The following is a 24,777-nucleotide window of genomic DNA, read 5'->3' on the forward strand; positions in this document are numbered from 1 at the left end:
AGAAGAACACTTCTCCAACTCCAACCCCCGACGCATGTGGCAAGGACTCCAGATCATCAGACTACAGGATCATCAAACCCTCCCCCGCATCCTCTGATGTTTCCTTCCTCAACGAGCTCAACAACTTTTATGCTCGTTTTGAGCGAGGAAACCTCACAACCACAACCATAACAGACATGACGCCAGACCACCAACCTCTGACTCTCTCCCCCACCGATGTACAAGCGGTGCTGAGCAGGATCAATGTCCACAAGGCTGCAGGCCCTGATGGCATCCCTGGGCGTGTTCTCAGAGCGTGCTCTGGGGAGCTCGCAGGAGTGCTCAGACATATTCAATCTGTCCTTGGCCCATGCTGTGGTACCGGCCTGCTTCAAATCCACCTCCATCGTCCCGATACCCAAAAACTCCAACCCATCTAGCCTCAATGACTACCGCCCGGTAGCACTCACCCCCATCATCACTAAGTGCTTAGAGCAGCTGGTCTTAGCACACTTCAAATCCTGTCTTCCCCCCACCCTGGACCCCCACCAATTTGCATACCGCCAGAACAGGATCACAGAGGATGCAGTCTCCATTGCACTGCACTCTGTCCTCTCACACCTGGACAACACCTACGCCAGAATGCTGTTTATAGACTTCAGTTCCGCATTCAATACAATCCACCCCTCACAACTCATCAGGAAAATGACAGCCCTGGGGATCAGTTCCCTCACCTGCAAATGGTTACTGGGCTTCCTGACCAACCGCCCTCAACATGTCCGACTGGATAACCGCTGCTCATCAACACTCACAATGAACACTGGTGTACCACAAGGCTGTGTGATGAGCCCTTTCCTCTACACCCTTTTCACCCACAACTGCAGACCTGCTGATGGTTCCAACACCATCATTAAGTTTGCAGATGACACCACGGTGATTGGCCTCATCAGTGACAACGATGAGACCGCCTACAGGGTGGAGGTGGACCGTCTGACTGAGTGGTGCGACACAAACAACCTGCTGCTCAACACTGAGAAGACTAAGGAGCTCATCGTGGACTACAGGAGGAATGCTGACCCACATCCACCCATCCACATTAAGAGGACGGCAGTGGAGCGTGTGAGCAGCTTCAAGTTCCTGGGAGTCCACATCTCCGAGGATCTCACCTGGACTACCAACTGCTCCAAGCTGGTCAAGAAGGCTCACCAGCGCCTCTTCTTCTTGAGGATTCTGAGGAAGAACAACTTGTCCTCAGACATCCTGGTGAACTTCTATCGCTGCACCATCGAGAGCATCCTGACCAACTGTGTAATAGTCTGGTATGGGAACTGCTCCGCCTCGGACCGGAAGGCGTTGCAGAGGGTCGGGAAAACTGCCCAGCGCATCACCGGAGCACCACTTCCTGCCATAAAGGACATCTACAGGAAGCGGTGTCTGAAAAGGGCAGGGAAAATCATCCGAGACCGCAGTCACCCATCACATGCACTGATCACCCTGCTGCCCTCTGGGAGGTGCTACAGGAGCATACGGACTAAGACCACCAGGTACCGGAACAGTTTCTTCCCAACAGCTGTCAGACTCCTGAACTCTGCCTCCTGACATATGACCCACGTTAAACTCATGGACTGCTTGTATTAACTACAGCCTGTAGATACTTAGTCATAGAATATTCATAACATACTTCATACCGTGTACATTATAACACACGTAATAGATCCATTCTGTAATATACTTACACATCTACATTACTGCTAATATATATTGTTATACATCTATATCACGGCTAAAGCACTTCTGGATGGATGCAAACTGCGTTTCGTTGCCCTGTACCTGTACACGTGCAATGACAATAAAGTTGAATTCTATTCTATTCTATTTCCATGACAAGTCTTCATCAATAAGAACTTCAAGAAATTTAGTTTCTTTTACTCTTTGAATTGCAATCCCATCTATTTCCAATGACAATCACTGTTCTTTTTATCATTAAACAGTAAACAATTTGTTTTATTAAGATTCAGTGTCAAACTATTTATATCAAATTAGTAACAATTAGTAGTATTTATATAATTTAGTAACATAAAGGTATCACAGGCGCCATTTTAGACTTGGGACTACTTTATGACAAAGCACAGCTGTAAGCTTCTGCTGAAAGGTTCAAGGACATGACGATGCTTTCATGAACACAAATGCACACGTTGGTGAACACACACACACACACACAATTAGAATATAAATCCTGAAACATCTCTAGAATTTTGTGGCCATGCGTTGAATTTCAGCTCATCCTGCATCCCAGTTCCAGGCAGTAGCAGGTACTTCCTTATTTTCATACTAAAATGTCATCAACAACATCAGTGGATGCTCAAAACATCTGAAGCTGAATGTTTTTGAACTCTGAATTTGACCAACTGTTAAACCTTGTTTTTCATGCACTTCTCAGTGGTAAAAATTAGACATCTAACTAAATTAAATAAGATACGAAATCATAGAAGCATGAAAAGAAGGTAGTTAGGAAGAACCAACAGGAGGTCACACAAAGGCCAACCTGAACAGGTGAATTAGTGAAATTCTATTGTTTTATATTTTGAATCTTGTTTTTTTGTTGTTGTTTAGGGAGTAGATTACTGATTTGGAGCGCGTATTTTTATTTTTTAAAGAGACAATGCATCTTTGATTTAGTGTGCAGCTCAAATCTGGAGCTACCAGCAGGAATGAATTAAATAACCTAAATATCTTGTGAATGACTCCCAGCATCCACATCAGATTTTTGCTGTGTCTGTAAATTTGTTACAGCTCCTTTGTGCTTTCCAATTTTTAATGATTTACTTGGTTTTAAAAGCTTAAATCTAAATCTAATAATAATAAATAATATCATTATTATACAATTCAAAATTCATATAAAATGAATATAGATATTACATATATAGAATTTGTTCCCGTTTTAAGTTCAAAACACAAATAAAAGTTGTGGAGACACGGTCATGGGAACACCAAGGACTATAAGCTTGTTGGGCAACCATAAAAGCTGTATGAACTCAAAAAACCTTTTAAATCATCTTATGCTGAAATTAAATTTTATTCATGAAATATCTTGAGTAGACTAACTAGTCTACATAACTGTGCAGCAGCAGAGGCACCCGTCTGTGTCATCTGTGTTTGGCCAGATGTGATAGAAGTTAAAGATCTTCATGACAACGTTGTCGAGGTCTTCATTCTCCCTGGTCTCAAATACACATGCAATATAGCCGTCACCAAGGTAAGCCATGTCTGAGAGGCCACTGGGTCCTCTGTTGATTATCCAGGGTTTAGTCCAGGCCTTTGGATCACATGGAGTTTTGTTCACATACACTCCCAACTCCACTCCAGAGATGCTGGGTTGGGTGAAGAGCAGCCACCTGTTTGGGGAGGGGCTTACATCACTTCCCATTGCAGTTTTATCTTTAACTGGAAAAGAGAGCAAACTTCCTGGACTACCTGTACATGTGTTGGCAAACTTCCCATCTTCTGATACGATAAATGTGTCTCCATTATCTTCACTGAAGGCTTCTACCAGTCTCCTGTCCTTGTTAATGGCATTGCAGTAGATGAACCTGCCTCCATGTCCCCAAACTTCCGCCATTTGACACTCAGCTGTGTTTTCTGGAACCAAGCTGCCAGCTTTTTCCACCATCGTCACTATACAGAGCGACTGCATGTGGAACAGGTTTGTCATCAGTGGGATTTTCATCTATGAAAGCAAAAGTCGGGATTATCAGTCGTCCATCTTCCGTTTGAAGGCCATGTCCTCGTCCGATTGCTAAAGCGATGCAGTTTTCAGGCAGACATACAGTCAGATGATTTACTTCACTCCAGCTGTGTCCAAAATTGTTACTTGTTATGTAGCATAGACGAGACTTGTAAAAGAGGTGTTCTTCATGAAGGTGTTCATTACTGGTGACCATGAAAAACAGGAAGAGCTTCCTGTTCTCCTCATCGAACATCGGGCAGGGGTTCATGGAGCTGTGTCCAGGAAGGCTGGCTTCTCTCACTATTTGCGTCTTGCACCACTGAAAAATGGATTGCATTCAGTAAATTGCTTCAAAACATGCAGAAATAAACAGCCGACTGGAATAATTACCATTGGTGAAAAATTGCGACCTCTGTCAAACAAAAATTTTCTCATAGCAAGCCTTCTATGCCGCCCAACAGCCGTCGTTGCGTTTGAAAAGACCAGAAGAATACAGCTGTCTTTATTGTAGACCATGGCAGGAGTCCTGTAGACCCAATCCTTAAAGACACTAATGCTCATCGCTGCTGTAGAAAATGATCGATCGGTCTGCAGAATAAAGGTTGATGATGGTCTGGCTTTAACTGATGGACTCTATGGAATGTTATTTAGGATTGTTTAAACTGAAATTCAGGTTTAAATCAAAACTTCTTTTCTAAGCTACCAAAGTTAAATTCCATTGCTTGTGGGAGAGAAGTTTAAACAAAAACAACTTCAGTTCCGTGGATTAGAGAATTTATTTTAATCTAAGATCATCTCATGTTGAAAGTATTTAGTGTCTTTTTTTTTGTCAAGTCTAAATCATGTGCAGTTTCCCACAATATTACAAGACCTGCTATAAACAGTGCTCAGAGTTTGTGACTCAGCTGCTGCCACACCAGTTTTTAGCCCAAGTATCTATAAAACTGACCTGAAATATTCAGGTCTAGCATGTCTGAAAAAGCCTTTTATATGTTAATAAATGCAAGTGTCACTATTATCTTGTGAGTGTGTCTTCTGCGCTCTGACCATAAGGAGAATTTTGCTGCAGAAGCAGACACAGTTCTTCTAACCAACAGTGAAGAGATGAGCTCAAATAAAAACACCCACGGCTAGTCAGCAGCACACATCCTCATTTTCTCTCTGATGCACACATGTTGTGCAAGCTAGAAAGCAGCTGACCTTACAACAAAGCTGCACACTGCACTGAGGAGAGTGGGGTGACAGGATAGCAGAGGTGACAGCTCTTAGTCAGTTAGCAATGTGACTAACTCTCCTGGAAAAAAAGTCTGCATGACAGGAGCGGCGAGAGAACAAGACAGGAACTACAGGACAAAACGCCTGGAACGGCCGAACCACAGAGAGACCGCTGCTGAATTCATGCATCTGACATCATTAGGTGAGGACAGTGAGCAATAAAAGACTGATCGATGGGAAAAAGAAGCTGGAAGGTACTCTCGGTAAAAAGATCATCTAAACAGTTTACGGATCAATTCTTCAAACAGTAAGTTAAAAATAATTCCTTTGAAATTTGTGTGTGAGCATTTGAAGTTTACATATTTCATATTTTAATATTAGATACCTAAAGATGTTCAAGCCTTGCATTAAGTAAAGCCCATAGGTTGGGAGATGATGACCTCTGACCCTGCTGGCTGTGACATTTGAATCTCAGTGAAACCTAAGCTAAATTTATTAGCTTGGGAAAAAAGGAAAATCCATGGAAAACCATACTGTAGCAGACTCAGACTTGAAATCCAAGCCCCCATCAGAAAGGACAAGAGGTGCTGATGGGTTGATCATCTCTTAATGATTAGTTAGTTAAATTCTGTACAGAATCATCATTATGCTAATAATTCTTTCAAGTTTTAAATATGACTGTTTCGGTATGAACAAAAGAGAAACTCATGCTGATTTATTTTTTTCCTTTTCTTGTCCACGCCGTTTCCAAACCAACACCATGCTCGTGTTTTATTTAATCTTGCTACGGCGTCATATGCAACTTCAACACTAGTTTAACCAGCAAATATTATTCAATGTTAAATGTTGCGGCTGGAAGAACAATACGTTAGTTTTGTTTATTCCGATTTTGAAGCTTGTTTTGCAGACATGCCTCTATTCAGCTGGATGAAATGGTCGCATGAGACGAGACAGCAGACTACGGGTGAAGCACAATCTCTGGACAGCTCGGGGGGTGTGCCCAGCTGTATGTTGATCACAGAGCTCCTGTGGCACATTGAGGAACGTGAACGGCTGGCAAGACAACTGGAGCGAGAGCACAGGCTGGCTCACAGTGCCCTGGGTCTCCGCTGGTTTCAGAAATACCCCCGATTACGAACCCTCATTCCCTCATCGGAGCTCCACCAGCTGGAGTTCCTGTGTGCCCAGATCCCACCAATCTACACAGCAACCGTCCTCTCCAGGTGTTTAGCCTTGCTCCTTCTTCACATTAGTATGCCGTCAACAGTGCCTGACTTCTTCTACATCAACACTGACAACAAACACAGCAGAGAAGACCCAAAGGGAAAGGGAAGAAAGCCATTATGCGTTACTGTCACAGGCAGTGTTAACATGTGAAGGTGAAAGGCGCCCTGATAGGGTTTAGACTGCTGGACTTTCCACGCAGCTGTTTGTCAGTGAAAAAAATAAACATGGCTACATGGCTGAGCAGCACTGTGACCCACTTACTTATTACCCAGAAAACTCAATTCCAGGTCATTACTGTGTATTTACATAACCACAAAACCAAAGAATAACATCCACTGAGCTGTAGGTTATAATGTTTTTGTACCATTTCCATAAATCTGCCCTGCTGTCCCAGATATGTCATTCTGGACTTCACTAGGCGAGCAGCAGGAACAGCAGATACATCTTGACATTTAGTTTTAGGTAAATACAGAAGAATAAAATCCCCGAGTTAAAATAAATTACAATTATTTTATCAAAGTCCTTTTGTCAGATCATGATAAATTAACTATACTGATGCATACTTCTGCAGGTTTCGCGAAGTGATTGCCACAAACAACGTAAGGCCCTGGGAGCTTGCAGCCGTCTTCAGGCAAGTCCTGATCGACTTCCTGAACCTAAGTGTATACAAAGAAGAGGACCACCACTCAGTCCAGCAGAAGCAGGTCAGACCCATGGAGGTTTGGACCAGCCGCTACAGAATAAAGCAGGGCTTTGTCACGCCCACAGTGCCAAAATGTGGAGACCACCAAAGAGAGGAAATCCCAACAATCTCTGGATACGTGGATCGAGCCATGCGGGATTCAGGTTCATTCACACCCAACAAGGTCTGGGACCTTCCATATTATTATCCTGGGCTTCTCAGACCCAAAGATCCCTATAGTAGAACAACACTGTGACAAGATACACTCATCTTAAAAGGTGTGATCTTAACCCCGGCTTTCCATTGGACAGATAAGCAGCCTTTAACCTAAGAGATGGGAGCATTTCAGATGGAAATCTGTAGCAAAACTATTCCATGCAACTGGTCCTGCAAGGTCACAAAATCATTGGAGAATTGCAAAATTTTGCATGATTTAAACAGTTCACGCAGTAACAAGGAGAAAGACGGAGGCATGGTCTGTGGTTTGTCTGTTCTGTTTACCTCGTCATCACGTTTGTTTTGTTTTTAACTAGTTAAGCTACTGGAAATCTGAACGTGTCTATTATTCTGAAAGTTGCCAGATGTTTTACACTTCTCCCATGTTAAGATTTCCCTTCTGCCCTAAACTGCTGAGCTCGACACATTATGAACGTGTAGCGCACAAAAAAAGTCCCAAAGCGAGAGAAAAACATCTGTCAATGCGTGTTCGTCTCTCCCTTGTGGAGCTGACACAGAAGCAAAAACTAGGCTGGGAATGTACTTGCTGTTTAACCTTGCATTGATGAAGGCACCATGCTTTTTCCACATACATACTGCATGTAGTACTGGAGGATTCCACTAGGGGGGCAAACCACATAACTGATAATAGTGCCAAATTTGTAAGGTAAAAACAAACATGGCCACAATTCAAATCCAGTTCATTTATAAAGCACTAATAAAAAATTACAAAGTGTAACAAAGTGCTGTAATATAAAAATATACATAAAGATAAGTAGCGATACAATGGCAACAAGACAATGCAAATCACAATAAAATCAAGCTATTTCAGTCAAAAGCAATACAGAATAGGAGTCTTCCGGCAAGACTCAAGCACTGGGTGAGTCAGCCCACTATACATTTATAGACAACTCATTCCACAACCTGGGACCAATGACTGAAAAAGCTCCATCTTCTTTATTTTTGCGTTTAGTCAGAGGAACCACAAGCAGCCCATGCTCAGCTGATCGAAGAGACTGCAAAGGCGTTTGTGACGTCAGCAGTTTGGACAGGTAGCATGGGGCTAAATCATTTTGACTAGTGGTGCACCGATATGAAATGTTTGGGCCGATAACGGTATTAATATCACTGTTGTGGCTGATAACCATATTTGCTGATACAATATACTGACATTAATCCTTCTAAAATCAGCAGATTTAGTACAGAATGAAAATTATTAAAGCTGAATTTACGTTATGTACAGACACAACATATATTTATGCTTCTGAGATGATTACAATCACTGTCACATGACTAAACAAATACACAGCACCCCCCTCACCTTCTGAAACTAATAAACAAATGGAAACAAGACGGAAAAAATATTGGTTGTTAATATTGGGTCAGTTCTATTTTTCGGATCAATACGATGTTAAAAAATGACTAACATCGGCCAATACCAATTTTGATGCATACCTAATTTTGACATTTAAAAACAAATAACAAAATTTTAAAATAAATTCAGTACTAGGACTGGTGAAATATGGTAATGCTTCAGAGTACCAGTAAAAAGATGCACCGCAGCATTCTGGACCAGTTGAAGGCATGAGCTCAAGGACTGGCCGATGCTCGAGTACAGGGCATTACTATAGTCGTTTGAGGTCAGCAGACAATTGAAGAGATCAGCAGCTGGTTTATTTTGAGATCACAACAGACAAAAAGACAGCAGTAGTATCGTAAATAGTATGAAAGACAAGTAAATCAGAGATGTGGTAATGGTGAGTATGTCTCACTCGTTCCGTCAACCCCATTCTGGTTACTCTCCAATTGCAGCTTGTGAACGTGTTGCAAACAACTCTTCAAACAAACGCAGGTTTCATGAGGCACCCTTGGTAAGCACGCGTCCGCATGGTTAAAAGCAAGTATATCCAAAGCCTTACGTTTCCAGTGAAAAAGCCAGGATGTTCACAAGGTCACACAAACAGCAGTTATTGAAAACTTTTGCAAACATGTGAAAAATATGTTTTATCCCAATAAATATTTTTTGTCTTCTACAATCTATTCCTCATTTAAAGCTTCTTTCCGGAGTATTTCTCTTATCCGATGGCACCATCTAGTGGCTGACAAGCATATCACATAAAAACTCTGTTTTTTTAAGATGGCGACTTCACATTTCTGTTTATAAATGTGCTTCTGTAGCCGACAAACAGCTAAAACATGCCGTTTTACAAGTATTACTCTCATGTCATGCTGTGTTCTCATATATTTATATTTTAGAGACTTTCTTGTCCATGAAAAGTTCATCAACTCTGCATCAGCCGAGGTATTACTTAAATTTGAAGCACGTAAGCAGTAGTCTAACGCTATTGGTTAGTTCTGGACGGAGCTTGGTTTCCTATTGCACGGAGTTCTGCGGGGAAGTGGGTGTGCTTAGCAAAAACAAAAGACGCATCGCTTACATTTTATCACAGTACATGATATCGCTTTTACGGATTTCTGACAAATCATGCATAATTTCTGAAAGGGGAAAACTCCGGAAAGCAGCTTTAATGAATGGTTACTGTGGTTCGGACAATAACTGGCTGTAAAAATCCCATAGGCTACTGATTGAAGAAATTGTGATTATAGTTTGTGCAAAAGCTATTCTGACAGATATTTATATTGTGGTCATCTTTAAAATATAATAAATCAAATATTAAAAGAATAATGTGCATAGTGGATTACCTCATGCCTTTTGAGTGTCTTTTCATTCTTTTCTTGTCAGTAAATAAACATTTGACATCTTTAACACATAATGTGCAATCTTCTCAATCCAGCGGCTATGTAAGAGCAACTTTAAATTAACTTGTTAACATTACCCAGTGCATTTCTCTCACTTATAAAGTAACCAGCAGGCTAGAATGACAATGGAATAAAATTAATTTAAAATGTAGAATGTTTATTGTATGTAGATGGATAGATAAATACCTGCAAGACTATTATTAAAATAATTAAACATTGCATTTGGTTAACACTTTTACAAGTTGACAAAAATGTAAAAATAAAATAAAATAAAAATAAATAAATAAAAAACATTTGAGTCCAGATAGCTCAAAGTTATTGAAAGAATAACGGGTGGCAACTACTTCAGAAAACAATACATTTCAGTTTAAAGGTTTTAAGATTGCAAAAATGCAGTTTAATATAAAAACTAATTCTCATACAGTATGAGTAGTTTATAGATGTTCCATTAGCGCAGGGGTGGGCAATTATTTCTTCCATGGGGCCACATGAGAAACAGAAAATATTGTGGAGGGCCAGGCCAAAAGGCTGAAGTCAATTATGCATAATATTAATGGTATTTCTTTATAAAAAGCAGTAAATACCATTGTTTTTTCAAGCTGGTAAGAGTAGACTATATATTATAAATGAGCAAAAAGGAAAAAGTGAGGTTGACTTACAAAAATATGATTTATTCAAATTTCCCAAGGCAATGGTAAACAAAGTGTGCGCATTTGGTTTTTGTTAAACATTTGTGACTTATATTAGTTAACAGTTTCAGTCACATTCACTCCAAAACACATTGAGTTTCAAATATTGTTGGAAAGAGGTTCTTAGCATTCTACAGACACACAGTATTGTCTGTAAAATAAAATCACTGAACTGCGATCTTGGGAAAGAGGTTTAAAAAAAAGTGTCCCAGTTCACTGCTAGTTGCCTACATTTTTGGTCCAAACACCTTACTTTGTGTTTTTAAGCAATTTTTTTCTTATTCAGAGAGAGAAATCTAGTCTCTGCTGGGCTTTAACAAGTGCATCAAAGTCAGGTTGAATGTCTGAGGTGGAGATGCGAAGCACAGCTGACAAATGACCATCAGTGAGAGAGGATCTTTACCTGGATTTTGTAAACTTCATCACTGAAAATGTTTGTTCACAAATGTAGGTAGAGCCGAAGAGAACCAACATCTTCTGAGCATGTCTCCTCAGGTTTGGAAAGTTCTCCTCCTTAAGAGTAGAAATCCAGCAGAGATCCTGACTTAAAGTGCTCTGCCAGTACTGCATCAGACTGCAGGTCAATGAGTTCCAGCTGCACATCACTGGGTGCATTATCCACACTGCAGATAAAGGGAGAGGAAATCATGTGCATTTCATCCTCGATTGTTCTGAGATCTTCAAAACGCCTTGAAACTCACCATGTAATGCTCCTAACATGGATGAGTACCTGCTGAGGTGATCAGCTGATGATGTGACTTCGTTCAGGGTTTGCATGTGAGTGAGAGTGATGCTCTCCAGTTGACTTGAAAGAAACTGCAGCTTTCTTATGAAGGCCTTCACGAGGCTGTGCATTTCATGAACAAAAAGGCCCTTGCCTTGCAGTTTGGTGTTCAGTTCATTCATCAGTGCAGTCACATCAACAGCAAATGCAAAATCTGCCATCCAATCCTCATCTGAGAGCTCTGGAATGTCTTTGCCTTTCCTCTCGCAAAACTCTCGAATCTCTGCTTTCAAGTCCCAAACCCTCTTCAGCACTTTCCCCAGCCTGAGCCATCTGACAGCTGTGTGGAGTCCTCCAAAAGAGCGACAAACTGTGATTCATTGCCCGTGCCCTGATGAAGTTCATTATTTTAGTAACAACATCAGTAACATGGTTGATTTTTAGCACTGACTTGCACAACACATGTTGGTGTATAATACAATGCAAAAACACCAATTTTTGATCTGCATCGATTTCTGTCACTTTATCTTGCATGCGTTTCAAAAGTCCGACATTTTTCCCTGTAAGATTTGGACAACCGTCTGTTGTGACACCTGACAGTCTCTCCCATTTCAATCCCAGAGTGTCCATGCACGCATTTACCTCTGTAAAAAGATCACTCCCTGTCGTTGTCCCTTTCATCGACCGCATTACTGCCAGCTCCTCTGTGAGCTTGAAGTCCGTTATCCCGCGGACAAATACGAGCAGCTGGGCTGTGTCACGGACATCACAGCTCTCGTCTAAGGCCAATGAGAAAAAGTCATAACTTGCCAATTCACGTTGCAGCTGAAGCTCCAGGTTCCCCACAATGTCCTCGATCCTCCTGGTCACGGTTCGCCTGGACAGCGGGATTTGCTCAAATGCGCCTTTTTTTCAGGGCATATTAGTGCGGCAGAGTCCACCATGCACTCTTTGACAAACTCTCCCTCCGAAAACGGCTTGCTGTATTTAGCTATTTTGTGAGATATCACAAAGCTGGTCCTGGTTGCTGCATCCCTGGATGTGTGAAGCTTAGGAAAAAAGCCTTGCTGCTTTTGCAACTTTGCTAGTGTGACAGTGTGAGTGTCCTGTCACAATGTCCCGATTGATCATGCGCCCTGGCTACTTGGCCAAGGGGATGTCCCTTTGGCTGACTGGTTAGAGCGTATGACTCTCACCCGGGAGTCTGGGGATCGAATCCCGCCCGGGCCCTCGTTTATCCACCTTGCCACATTAGCAAAGCTTCGGATGTCCTTGCCCTCTCAGCATCAGACAAGTTCTTGTATTTTTCCGAGTGTTTCTTGTCATAATGCCGACTCAAATTGTAGTCCTTAAACACGGCAATCTCCTCCCCGCAAACCAAACACACGGCTTTACCTCCGACTTCAGTAAAAAAAAAAAACTTAGTCCAATTTTTGTTGAAAATCCTGCATTTGGCATCTTCTTTTTTTTCTTTGCATGAGCGGCCATTTCTGGGGGCTACAATCACGCAACCGCGGGCACTTGTTGCTATACGTATTGCGTCATTGTGCACGTAAAAAACAACTTCAAAATAAAAGCAATGCAGCCTTAGTCCATGCATGAGGTAAAAATGAGAAAATACATTTATTTTGTAATTTCCAATTAACCTTACGCGGGCCAGTCAAAGTCAACCAATGGGCCGTATGTGGCATGCCCAGGTTTGCATTAGCGCCTGGTTTTCTAGAAATTAAAACCTTGTTTTCAAAAGTGTAGCATGGATTGGTGGTGTTCTACCCATAGTCATGTATATAAACATGTGTTTATATGTTTATATAAACACATGTTTATTTACAAATCCACAGTTCTACCCACCAATGTAGTCAAATTGGTATTGCACATGCGCAGATTGAATTGAAGTTAGCTCAACACCACCTCATGGTGTGGTGAGCCGAACCAAAAAAAAATTAATAATAAAATAAAACATATCCACGAAGGGTTTTTTCTAAGGTAAATTGTGATTCAAGGCAAATATTTCCATTCATACTTTAAAATTAAATAATATTTTTCACTAAAATTTGGCAAACACTTGTAATGACTACAACAAAATCAGATACAGGTTTTCAGATGTACAATTGTTAAAAACAGCATTTAAACGTTAACTTTATACCACGCCTGTCGCTCGTTTTGAAAAAAAAAAGTCAATGTCGCCATGTTTCTGTGGCTGCTTCGATTTCAAATTAGCTTATGGTGACAATTACGCTAACCGCTAACTTTACTACCTTTCTTTCAACGACGGCCCATCATTCTTTCTTCCTGCAGAGTCTTCAATAAGTTTGCTGCTCCCAGAAGTGGGCGAGGTGGGGGTGAACCAATTCGAAATTTGTTCAGCAGTGATAACTTTCTCCATGGTGCGACCAGAGCTGGGTGAGACTAGAATGGTGGTTCGCACCTTGCCACGTGCCGGTGCCACGGATAACAAAACTAGTTTGCTTTCGTCCCATAGGCGCGCGCGTTGCCCTCTAGTGGTCGGACTCAATATTGCAACTACAACTGATTAGGCTGATCCCCATAAGAGCATTCAGCATGGTATACTAAAACGGATGACATAAACTTTAAAAACTCTAATGTGAGGATGTTTTTGTTCTTATTTATCTAATGTATGAGCTAAGTAAGGGTTTGTCATTCATGGCTGATTTAGCAAACTCAAGCCTTTTGTTTTCCTATGTTAATATTTAAAGTAAGGTTAGGCAATTAATCAAAAATGTATCATTATTGAAATTTCTGACTCTTATCAAGATAATTATTCCCATGTCAATAAATTTGATAATAAAAAAAATGAAAAGATGTGCGTAGGTTGGCAACGTTCATGTCCCTCAATACATGTGACAGCCTAGAGCACAACTTTTGTTTCTGCACATACATGTAGTTATCGTCCATTTATAGTTATCGAGGTGAACTTCTCAATATATCATACTGATTTTAGGCCATATCGCCCAGACCTAATTTAAAGGTTAAATTATTCTTCCCACTGTTTTGATTCATTTCTTGAAACAATGTATGCTGTTTTTTCAACAAAATCACACAATCACCTCTACTCAAAGCTGACCACTAAAAAAATTTAATAGTCTTTTTTGAATAAGGAGAACAGTTCAGACAAAAGCAACAGGGAAACCAAATTCTACAACCTGAGATAAAAAGGAATAATGTCCAAATGTACCTACAAAGTAACCAAGTCCTAATGTTACATTTCCATCACAAATATGAATATGTTCGGCTCAGTCTAATTTGTAAGAAAAACCATCACTACCATCATCAACAGTTTATTCACCAGTAACATTTAATTTACATGAAAAAGACAGAACAAAAATCAAATATGAAAATATGTCTTTATATCAAAAACTATGAAAAATAAAAATTGGTTTCTTGCCAAGAGTTCAGTCCCACTTGAGGTTTACATGGTCTCCATCGGTGAGCATACAGAGCTCTCCCGCATTAGGCTAATTTCTGCTCTGAGCTTCTCGTTTTCCTTGAAATCACATAAAAGGGACAAAGTTAATTAACATGATCCATGCTTGAATTTCATACTGCCCCAAATAAGTAGATCAAACAGAAGAATCCTTACTCCTTCAAGTCTGGTGTTTTCCTTTTTCAGCTTAACCAGATATTCAATCCTCTGTTTGTGGTTCTTGTGTCCAACAAGTTTCCCGTTCTCCTCAGAAAGCTTTAGATTCTGCTGACGGAGCATCTCATTCTCCTGCAGAAAAGAAAACTGTGTTATTGTTGTTTTAAACCGGTTTTTGGGTTTCTGTTAAAGGACAGCCGAGCTCCAGTGCACTAACTGAAACGACTAACACCAGTTGAAAACGTCAGAGGGCAAAAGGGCTGATGTCTTCTTTTTTATTTACAAATCAGCGACTTTTAGGTTTATGTCGAGCAACTTTTAGTTGAAGCGGGTCAGTTGTGCACTCAAAATTTCCTTTTCTCACCTGGAGTAGTTTCTCCTCATCATAAATCCTCTGGTTGATCTCTCGTAGCTCCAGACAGCGGTTCCTTAGCTCAGTGGTCAGCTCATGAACACAGGTCTGGGACTTGGCCAGAGTGGTTTCCTGCTCCTGCAGCCTAACCGGCAGGAAAACACCAATCAGCCTCAAAGGTGCTCGTGTATTTTACCTCAAAGGCCACTAAACCAACCTATACAGGTGCTCACCTCTTCTGAGTCTCAAACAGTTTCTGCATTATTTTGTTCTGTTGATAAATAACAACACAGAAATTGGCGTCATCATTCAAAAGTAAACAAGATGAGCAGAGAAGCAGATACGCACCTTCTCAGACCGTTCCTCATGCAGATCTTGCACCAAAGTCTGATTTATGGCTTCATGAAGCTCACTGAAAGACAAGTTTATCCATTTCACTTGTTTCACATGTTATAAAATGAATTGAAGTCAAATTAAACGAAGGGATCCAACCTTTTACTAGTATTGCTGTTATTCCTGGGCTCTGTGAGCTGACTCTGTTTGGTGTAAAACGTGTCTAGTAAACCCTGGATCTCCATCTGGACAACCTCCTTGTCAGCCAGCTCCGTCTGAGTTAGAAATAAAATTAAAATATAATTCTACTTTTCCAGTTTTGATGTTTAACATTTGCGCTTGCCTTCAGCCTGTGGATTTCCTCGTTCTTTGCGGCCCTCTCCGCGTTCAGCTCTGCCAGAAGAATCTCCATGCTCATCATGGAGGAGCGTCGGCTCTCCAGCTCCTGCTCCTGGCTCTCCAACAAGTCGTTCAGGTTTCTGTTGAAGCTGCCGAAACCACGAGGAGTCTTAAAGAAAAAGAAAAGATGTATAAGATTCCCCCCGATGCATTCCGGGAGCAAAAAACATTCTGATGCTGAAATAAAAGAAGGTTTGATTCATAAAAACAAAGTTTTTACCCGATCCAGGGATTTAGGTGTGACGGTACTCTCAGGGGGTTTAAAATCTCCATTTCTGATGGTTTTCTCAACAGCTTCTTGTTGTTGTTGCACCTGGAATGAAACAAGTTTAGAAAAAAGTGAATAATTGCTTCTAATGTGACACCAAATCCATTTTAAAATCTATCTTCACCTTCTGCTGTAGGCTCCTTATGATGGCCTCCTTCTTAGCCGTTTGCTCCTGAGATGTTTGGAGGAGGATGTTCTGCTCACCTAAGACCTTAGTCAGCCTGTCAACCTCTTCGGTGGCGTACGCGACCTCCTCCTGCAGCACCTCCACCTCCAGAAAAACATTCATTTTCATTACAGCAGAAATGGAGAGATGAATAGAAGTCTGTTCTCTCTTGTCTCAGGGCTAAAGAGAATGTGGTGCATCAACAAACCAAATTAACCAAAACATGTTGGATGTTTAAAGGACTTCACAAAAACGTAAAAACAAACTACCTCAATCTTGTTAGAGGTCATTTTTCTCTCTAAAGTTTCCTTCAGTTCACAGATTTCTGTCTGAATCTTTTGGTTTTGCTCCCTGGTGTTTTCTCTCTCACTGCAGGCAGCATCATATTTAGCCTGGAAGTCAACAGAATTATTATTATTATTATAAGCTTGGTGCTTTATACGGTGCATTAGAGGGCAGGTGACTTACCATCATGTCTCTGATGTCATCACTCAGGTGGATAATGGTCTCCTCCTTCTGGCTCAGCTCACTACGAAGGTCTTTGGTTTGGTTCATGAGGTCTAAAAGAACATCCTGTTGGAAAAATACAGTAGAAAGTATTTCTAAAAGGAACAGATGTAATGACGTCCTATTTGAAGATATATATATATATATATATATATATTTTTTTTTTTTACCTTATCCTGTTTAATCTTCTGTTCCAAGCTTGTTATCGTTTCACTGGCAGCGGTTAGACTCTGCTCAAGTTCGGTGAGTTTGGTTGACTTTGAAATAAAAATAAAAACAAAAACAACCAGGTTTAACGACGCATTGCAACTGAAAACCTGGCAATTCTTTCTGATCTGCATATATGTATGTATGTATGCATATGTGTGTGTGTGTGTGTGTGTGTGTGTGTGTGTGTGTGTGTGTGTTGTGTCCCGACCTGCTGATGATTTTGTGCTGTCATGTCTGAAACTTGTTTTCTGAGCTGTGCGTTCTGATCCATGGTTTCTAGAAGCTCTCTGAAGGAAAAAGGATCAATCGTGTAAGTTTTATGGTAAAAGGAGGACTTCAAAAGTGTTTTATTAATAAAACAAATCCAGTATTTAAACTGTGAAGAACTCACTTCGAAGTGCTTTCTTTGTTTTCTCTTAACTGGGAGATCAGACTGCTTGTGCGCTCTCGCTCAGCTTGCAGAGAATGATTCAAATTCTAAAAGAAAAAGAAAAATCTAAGGGCCAGAGTCAAAAAACAGGTATTTCTAGACTAGACTATATTTTACTTCCTCTACCTGTATATCTGCTTTCAGCTGTTCTATCTCCTGCTGCTTGTCACACAGCTGCTGACCGGCCTGGTCGGCATCAAACTTGGCTTCGGCTTGGAGCTGGTCGAAGGAATCCTGCAGGGTTCGGTTTTGTTCCAGAAGTTGTTCCCACTCCAGCCTAGAAAGAGCATTTAGCCGATTTTAGCACAAACCTACATCATACCCACAACAGACACGTCACACTGTTCATTTATACTTACTGGACTTTGTCCAGTTGGAGCTGAGTGCTGATCAGACTGTTGGAGAGCTGACTCGCTTCTTGCTGATGTTCACTTTGATCGTCTTTTAACTGGTTTTTCACAGACGCCAGCTCTTTGTCTGACGACTGCAGCAGCAAGCGCAGATCATGGATTTCGCTCTTCAGAACTGAATCGAGAGGAAACAGCGGTTAGGGTCAAAACAGGACATTCACTAACCAATCAGAGCCTCACCTTCTGCAGCTCGCTGTTCAGACTCAAGCTTCTCCTGCAGGACGCTCATCTTTTCTTGGAAGTTGAGCTGATCTTTGTTTCTGTTAGCTCGTTCGGCAGAAAGCAGCTGCATCAGGTACAGACCGTTAGCAGCTAGCATAAACACACAGCATCATTACATCTGAATAAACTCTACCTCCTCTTTGTGGTCACATTCTTGGGATTTCATGGCGATCTGCTCCTCGAGTTTTGCAATCTGCTGCAGCAGCTTGCTGTTCTTCAACTCCACTTCATCTAAACGTGTTTGGACACAACTCGCTTGCTCCTGAAGAGCAAAAGCTGATGTCAATAGTTGGTTTTTTGTAGTAAAGGGACAATCCGCGCTCCATTACCTGAATTTGATGCAGCTCTTCTGTCAGGGCCATCTCAGTCATGTCAGATGGGGGCTCCTCCGACCAAATGTCAGCCTCGTCATTCCCGTTCAGATGTTGTGGACTGGAGAGCGGCACAAGGCGGGAGCGCAGGTTGTAGGATTTGGTGGGCGTAGAGAGAATCTAGTGTAACAGCAAAAAACTGCATCAACGTCTAATCGCAACAAGCAACGAATGCCTCCGAGATGAAAACGAGCTCACCTTTAGAGTTTCAACGTGAATCCTGTTCAGCTCAGAGACTTCTTGATTTTTACAAGCATGCGTGGCTTCTAAAATATTTTCCAAATGCTTGTTGGACTTTTCAAGGTATCTTTTCTCGGACGCCAGTTGGGATAACTGTTTCCTAAAACACAAGATGACAAAACAAAACTGTAGCCCAGGCTAAAGCCAGCCGTCACATTCACCATTTATCACAGACTTTGACTTTAAATAAACATTTTATCGTTACTTTGAAACTTCTTTGTACTCCTCAAAAGCCTGGAGGGCAGCCGTGAAGTCGGACTGTTTCTGAAGCAGTTTTGAATTCAGCTTTTCGATCGTAGCTGTAGAATCAGCGTCAGTTCCCAGTGCAGATGACATGGTTGTGCAAGCTGTGGAGCAGCATGCGACAGTCACACGTAAATGTAAACAATATTTAACTTTGCAAGAGTTTTTTTTTCTAATGTCATGATGATAATCTTACTTCCTGTGAGTTTTTCTGACTCCAGTGCCATCTGGAAGGCCTCCTCCAGCTCAGCGGAAACTTGGGCACAAACATCTTCAGCGTTCATCACGGATTCAAGAGAACGTAGCATACGGTTCTCCTCTCTGAGGCTGTAGTTTTCTGCTGCATATCGAGTCATCTTAGGATGATGATCAACCTTATAGTGCAGAGGAGGGAAATTGATTTCAGATGTAACTTTAATCTGAGTTAAAAAAGACTTAAGAAATTAGAAATAAATCAAAGAAAATTTTTATTTTTTACCTGATCGCTCAAGATCTTGATCTCTTTTTTCAGCTGCTCTATCAAAGCCTGAGACTCTACGTCCGACAACAAGCATTGTCCTGCCTTCAGCTTTTTCTCTAGGCGGGAAATGTGTTCTTCTCGAAACCTGATGATCATCCTGCTGGAGTGGATGAACTTGTCTTTCTGCGTCCAGGCTTCTTCCAGCTGCGCCACCTTCTTCAGCAGCATCTGAGTGCAATCACAAAGCTGTTGTGTAACTTCCTATGAATGCTAATAAAAATAAATAAATTAACCCCCTTCACCTTCTTCTCATCCTCTTGCTTCCTCCACAGACGAACGGCAGACATTAACTTTGCTTTATACGAAACATCATGTTGAAGTTCAGCTGATGGACCTGATGAGAGAATTTTAAAATAATAAACTCATAGCCAAACCTCAGCTCTAACACAGATAACATTTAACAAATGTTTGGTATAGGTAAAGTAAATAGTTACCCATGCAGGGTTCAGATCCCCCTGGTGCTGCGTCTCTATCAGAGTCCACTCGGTGAAAAGACAACGCCTGCGCAAGCTGATCTTTCAGTTTCCTCACTTCAGCCTGCAACTGCTTCACATTTCCCTGTGTGTCCTCGTTAATGACAGCCTGTAAAATAACAACAAGGTAAAACAGCAACTGCCAGAATCTTAAACCAAAACATTACATAGAGGATTTAATAAAGCACACCTTGTTTTTGATCAGCTTGGCTCTCTGAGCAAACTGCAAGGTAGACAACGTTTCTCCAAAACACTTTGAACCAGGGTGGACATTAGCTATGATGTAGGTCTTAGCATTTCCTCCGAGAGAGTCCTGACGTAACAGCAAAGCCACACTTGTTCAAATTTTCTACATAGATTCCCCAAATCTGACGAAGGACAATTTCATTTTGATCACTTACCCGGAGCAGGAAGGTGAGTTTAGAATCCCTGTAGCAAATGTGGCGGTGCTTTCCATTAGACACATCCACCAGCGCCATGATCACCTGGCCCAGGCACATGAGGGAGCGATTGATGCTGCTGGCTTCCTGCAAAAGAAGTCATTCACACAGCAACTGTTATAAGCTGAAAGAAATGATTGCAAAGACATTGCAGCAAAGCTTGAGCATTCACACATAAAACTTTACCTTGAGTCTCGATCCCTCCGTGTGTGTGTCTTTCTGTCTCTCGGATCCTGCCAGATCCACAAGATTCAGCTGAGACATTCGGATGTTCACCACCTCATTGACAGATTCTTTGGACTCCAAAGTCATGCTGAACACAGCGTGAGATCTTGAGGACTCGCGGTTCATGGAGGTGGAGGCCACACGCCGATTACGCCAGCCCATAGACAGCACCTACATGGTCGCAAATGTAAGGGTTTACTTATAATTGGGATCTGACACAATAATAATCTAATTTTACAGAGAGTAAAACATGCAGTCACTATGGATCAGTGGTGTATAGTATACCTTGTAGGCTTCAGCTGCTGAGTTCACAAACTTCTCCACAGCTCCTTCAACAAACACACCTTTCTTAATGTTCTCCCTCAGGAAAAGGCTTGCCGAAGCTGTGTCCAGAAGATCATAGATTTGTTCGTTGTAAATTTCAATAAATGAACATTTGCAAAGGAAGCTCTTGGACTTGGAAGACTATCGGGAGAAAAGGAAAGAAACACAGGATTTATTAGAAAAATCAATAAAAAAAACATTGGTTTGAAATATTTTTGATGAAGAAACATCACAAATCACCTTCTCCACTTCTCTGTTGATGAGAAAAAACAAGTACTCAAAACTTCGTGGAATTACCCCCCTGAATTCATCTGTGAAGTTATCAAACTCAGACGGTCCTGCAGCGAGGGTTAAAAAAAAATCACTTAACTTTTTTTTTTTTGAGAAAACTCAACTTTAGATTTTTGAGAAAACTATAAACTCTCACCAAGCATTGTAAACGTTTTTCCAGAGCCTGTTTGTCCACTGCAAGAAAAAAAGTATAATCAATGCTCAACATGTAAAACAAAGCCATCAAATTGAATATTGTACATAAAAATGACACTTACTAAGCAAATATGGTACCATTATATCCATTCATGCAGGACTCAACAATATTCTTGGCCACACTGTTGAATACAGACTCCTGGAACACAAAAATTAAACATTTTTCCCCAAAAAGTTTACATCCTATGTATGTATTTAATGCAATGACGGTGTTTCAAACCTGAGATGTCTCCATGTCAGCAACATGATCGTAGGTGAAGGTTCGTGGTTCTGGTTTGGAGAGCAGACGGACGGTGTGTGGGGAGGTAACAGAGAGACACAGATTCTGATCTCCATCTGTGGTCAGCCCTGTTCCCTGGGTCAGAGGTCGCACTCGGACAAATACTTTAATTGAATCACTGTCGCCACTGTAACATCAACAGATTATTTTCATAAAAAAATAGGATTCAAATTTTAAGAAAATTGCTAACAGTTTATTAGTTGAATTCATTCCTGATAGTTGCTTATAAAGCTGGTGATTGAAAGTATAAATGCTTCAGAAAAAAATAAAAACATTTGCATGGGAGCATTGCATTAGCTGTTACTAGAAGACACAATTATCATCTACAGTTTAGTTTTATTGCTACTTTTTGCATATTTAGCAGGGACAAAGAGGCCTAAAGGTACCTTACCTTGCAGCAAGGAGGGTTGAATCTCCAAAGCCTGGTAACAAAATGTTCAAACGTTCGTTAAATGACTTTTTGTAACTGACACTAATGAAAAGACAACACATGAATTGATCGCGCATCCTATGGTGCTAAAACTTTAACCCAAGGCAAATATTCAGTAGCTAGCTAAAAAAATAAGTAAGGAAACAACGAATGTCGGTATCAAGTTTAACTGACAGCATATTTGTTGATTAACCGAACATTTCACTACCTTTTCCAGTAGTTTGCATCGTTGTCTACGAAGAATTAATCGTTAAAAATCTATTTATACGTTGTTCACGTCACAGAATCAGAGACGGACGGACAACATTGTTTATGTTGTTCTTTAAAATTGGCGGGCTAGTCGTCTTCCCCAGAAAACTACCCGGTGTTACGCTGAAATGTGTCCGCTGTAAAATAAAAAAATGGAACTGTGTTCCCACCTTATTTCCAATTATTCATTCCCACCAACAACATTAAAATTTTGATGTTGGAGAGGAAAAAAAATATTTACATACGCACTTCATGCAGTAATGATAAATTTCCAAGTTTTTATTATTATTATTATTATTATTATTATTATTATTATTATTATTATTATTATTATTATTATTATTATTATTATTATTATTATTATTAATCATCATCATGCCTGTACAAAATTCAAAATCATGTTTATACACAATAGTACAATGATGTCTTAGTGATCAAAACGACACACAACCATATAGGAAACGAGAAAAAGGGGGATCTGCTTACCTAGAAGTGATAAACCTAAAGGATTTTATTAGTTTAATCGTTTTTGTTAACTTCTTATTGCCCATTTTTAATTTTCTATGGAGGCCAGATAGAGTTTAAGATCAGTTTCTTTAAAATTATCTGGAGAAATTTCCAAGTAACCAAATGTGTAATAGTATGTTTTCACTGCCCAGTTGGACATTTTTCTTTGCTACAAAACAATCGATATGTTTTCCTTTGGCAATTTTTTAAAATGCAATCACTTAAAAGAAGATTGTGCAAAAAATAATAATAAATTCAGCTCACTGGAAGCTGAATTTTAGCATCTGGCCCATGCTGGAACTGGTCTAGGTAAAAAAAATAACTACAACATCCACACTCTTCAAACCTGTACTGGATTATTCTACACTAATAGTGTAAAGGATTTTATCAATATGTTTATCAATAACCCGTTTCCTGTAGTCGAAGAGAAAAAGGAGACAATGAACAGACAAGTCAAACAGTTGTAACTGTGGCACAATGCACAAGGCAAAATGGCCCGAACATCTGGTCACAGTTTATTTATACCAAGAGATAAGAAAGGAATGTAAGTGAGAGAGAGAGAGAGAGAGAGAGAGAGAGGTGTGTGTGTGTGTGTGTGTGTGTGTGTGTGTGTGTGTGTGTGTGTGTGTGTGTGTGTGTGGCTTGTGTGGGTGTGTCTGAATAAGTGGGCATGCAAAGAGGCAGAGAGCAATACATATTACATTCAGTTGATTGAATCAATGGTCAAGAATTAATAAACATACAAATTTCCACAACACATAGTTTGTGATTTGTGAAACCTTTTTCTGAATTGTGATACGTCCAACCAACTTTTTTTGTGATGCAGCACAGTTACAGAACATCCACAACTTAACTCAGATTTGTTTTAAGTTTGCATGTGGGTAAGGTGTCTTCACAATAAAATTGTCTTAATTAAAAACAAGAACAAATATCCACCCTCAAACTTGTGTTGAATCATGTTCCAGATAACTTCAGAGAATTGAACATCTCCCCAGTTCTGAGTTTCATGAGAAGCAACAAATAAATTCAGTTGTCACAAACCTTAACATTCCAAAAGACATACAAAACAACTTTTTGTTGCAGTTATCTTTCAGTCACTCAAATTTTCTTACCTCTCTCCTCCATCTCACCATGCTCTATGTTTTCCAATGCCTCGCTTGGGTCAATGCATTGACCTTTTCTTGTGCTTTAATTGATGCCTGTGTTACATAAAACTGTTAATTAGAAAAAACTTCTCCCAGATTTAATGTGCTTTTAAATACCATGTATTCACATAATTCAAGTGTAATTTCCAATGAAATTTTTTTATTTCAGACTCTAGTTTTTGAGCTAGTCCAGTTCCAGTGTGGACCAGATGCTAAAAAGTTTTCACAAATCACAAACTATATTTTATGCAGTCTGCTGGTAGTGTATAATAATAATAATAATAATAATAATAATCCAGTACAGGTTTGAAGAGTGTGGGTGTTGTAGTTTTTGAGCAGATGGTCAGAGTAGAGAAAAACTAGGTGTAATTGCCCTTTAGCCATGTCACGAATAGCATCTAACTTCAGCCTTGTCACAAGGAGCAGATGCTGGAATAAAGTTGAACAAGGCAACAATTACTCATCATTTATGGAATAAAAAAAGTCAGGCTGCTTTTTAAAGCTAGTTATTTTCTTCATTTCAACTTTGTTCATAATTTGATAGGTTATAATGGACATGTTTCTATTTCGCTTGTAAGCAAAAACAAAAATGAAAATTATTTATTTTCTACTGTGAAGATAAATAAAAAAAATACTTGCAGGTGTGTTTGTTTGTTAAATTAATATTTTTGTACAAAAGTGTCATGGAATATAGTAAGACGAACATTTTGATGACTTCATTAAAAGA

General features: G+C 40.3%; 4 protein-coding genes across 5 annotated transcripts in view; 1 reads left to right on the forward strand and 3 right to left on the reverse strand.

Moving 5' to 3' along the window:
• Positions 1 to 14,324, reverse strand: part of tdrd9 (tudor domain containing 9) — a 38,601-nt gene extending 24,277 nt beyond the window's left edge. Inside the window, exon 1 of the mRNA XM_015970055.3 lies at positions 13,478 to 14,324. Coding sequence (XP_015825541.3) covers positions 13,478 to 13,605 — 128 coding nt within the window. The 5' untranslated portion in view covers positions 13,606 to 14,324. The remainder of the gene's footprint in view (positions 1 to 13,477) is intronic.
• Positions 3,047 to 4,348, reverse strand: LOC107392319 (sialidase-3). Its single transcript, XM_015970059.3, is given in 3 exon segments — positions 3,047 to 3,686; positions 3,688 to 4,025; positions 4,097 to 4,348. Coding segments are annotated over 3 exon segments (1,107 nt in total). The 5' UTR covers positions 4,268 to 4,348; the 3' UTR covers positions 3,047 to 3,088.
• On the forward strand, positions 4,874 to 8,489 carry rd3l (RD3 like). 2 transcript variants are annotated; one of them, XM_054741616.2, is made up of 3 exons: positions 4,874 to 5,228; positions 5,817 to 6,144; positions 6,720 to 8,489. In XM_054741616.2, the coding sequence occupies exons 2-3, from the start codon at positions 5,831 to 5,833 to the stop codon at positions 7,084 to 7,086; spliced, it is 681 nt and encodes a 226-aa protein (XP_054597591.1). In that variant the 5' UTR covers positions 4,874 to 5,228; positions 5,817 to 5,830; the 3' UTR covers positions 7,087 to 8,489. The 2 variants fall into 2 exon arrangements, with proteins under 2 accessions (XP_054597591.1, XP_054597590.1); XM_054741615.2 differs by lacking the exon at positions 4,874 to 5,228 and having other exon boundaries at positions 5,653 to 6,144.
• Positions 14,325 to 14,502: 178 nt separating the features above from the next.
• kif15 (kinesin family member 15) lies at positions 14,503 to 22,514 on the reverse strand. The gene is made up of 35 exons (XM_015970060.3): positions 22,358 to 22,514; positions 22,111 to 22,141; positions 21,660 to 21,846; positions 21,502 to 21,578; positions 21,381 to 21,418; positions 21,194 to 21,291; positions 20,915 to 21,094; positions 20,591 to 20,800; positions 20,366 to 20,491; positions 20,155 to 20,277; positions 19,926 to 20,073; positions 19,734 to 19,825; positions 19,450 to 19,659; positions 19,168 to 19,345; positions 18,934 to 19,075; positions 18,687 to 18,828; positions 18,447 to 18,608; positions 18,251 to 18,379; positions 18,076 to 18,181; positions 17,845 to 18,010; positions 17,612 to 17,762; positions 17,447 to 17,532; positions 17,264 to 17,342; positions 17,016 to 17,102; positions 16,807 to 16,911; positions 16,608 to 16,730; positions 16,297 to 16,443; positions 16,125 to 16,217; positions 15,849 to 16,013; positions 15,665 to 15,780; positions 15,521 to 15,584; positions 15,406 to 15,443; positions 15,185 to 15,317; positions 14,821 to 14,952; positions 14,503 to 14,724 (listed from the first exon to the last, which is right to left on the reverse strand). The coding sequence occupies exons 1-35, from the start codon at positions 22,374 to 22,376 to the stop codon at positions 14,650 to 14,652; spliced, it is 4,158 nt and encodes a 1,385-aa protein (XP_015825546.3). The 5' UTR covers positions 22,377 to 22,514; the 3' UTR covers positions 14,503 to 14,649.
• Between the last annotated feature and the right edge of the window lie 2,263 nt (positions 22,515 to 24,777).

This window comes from Nothobranchius furzeri, chromosome 18, assembly GCF_043380555.1.
Source record: "Nothobranchius furzeri strain GRZ-AD chromosome 18, NfurGRZ-RIMD1, whole genome shotgun sequence".
Taxonomy (NCBI): Eukaryota; Metazoa; Chordata; class Actinopteri; order Cyprinodontiformes; family Nothobranchiidae; genus Nothobranchius; species Nothobranchius furzeri.

Coding starts and splice junctions, on each gene's coding strand:
- rd3l (XM_054741615.2), top strand. CDS start 5,765: ATGTTGCGGCTGGAAGAACAATACGTTAGTTTTGTTTATTCCGATTTT. Junction 6,145..6,719: donor ACAGCAACCGTCCTCTCCAG/GTGTTTAGCCTT, acceptor ATACTTCTGCAG/GTTTCGCGAAGTGATTGCCA.
- kif15 (XM_015970060.3), bottom strand. Junction 20,074..20,154: donor CCAAGCTGATCAAAAACAAG/GTGTGCTTTATT, acceptor GTTATTTTACAG/GCTGTCATTAACGAGGACAC. Junction 19,346..19,449: donor TCAAGATCTTGAGCGATCAG/GTAAAAAATAAA, acceptor CTGCACTATAAG/GTTGATCATCATCCTAAGAT.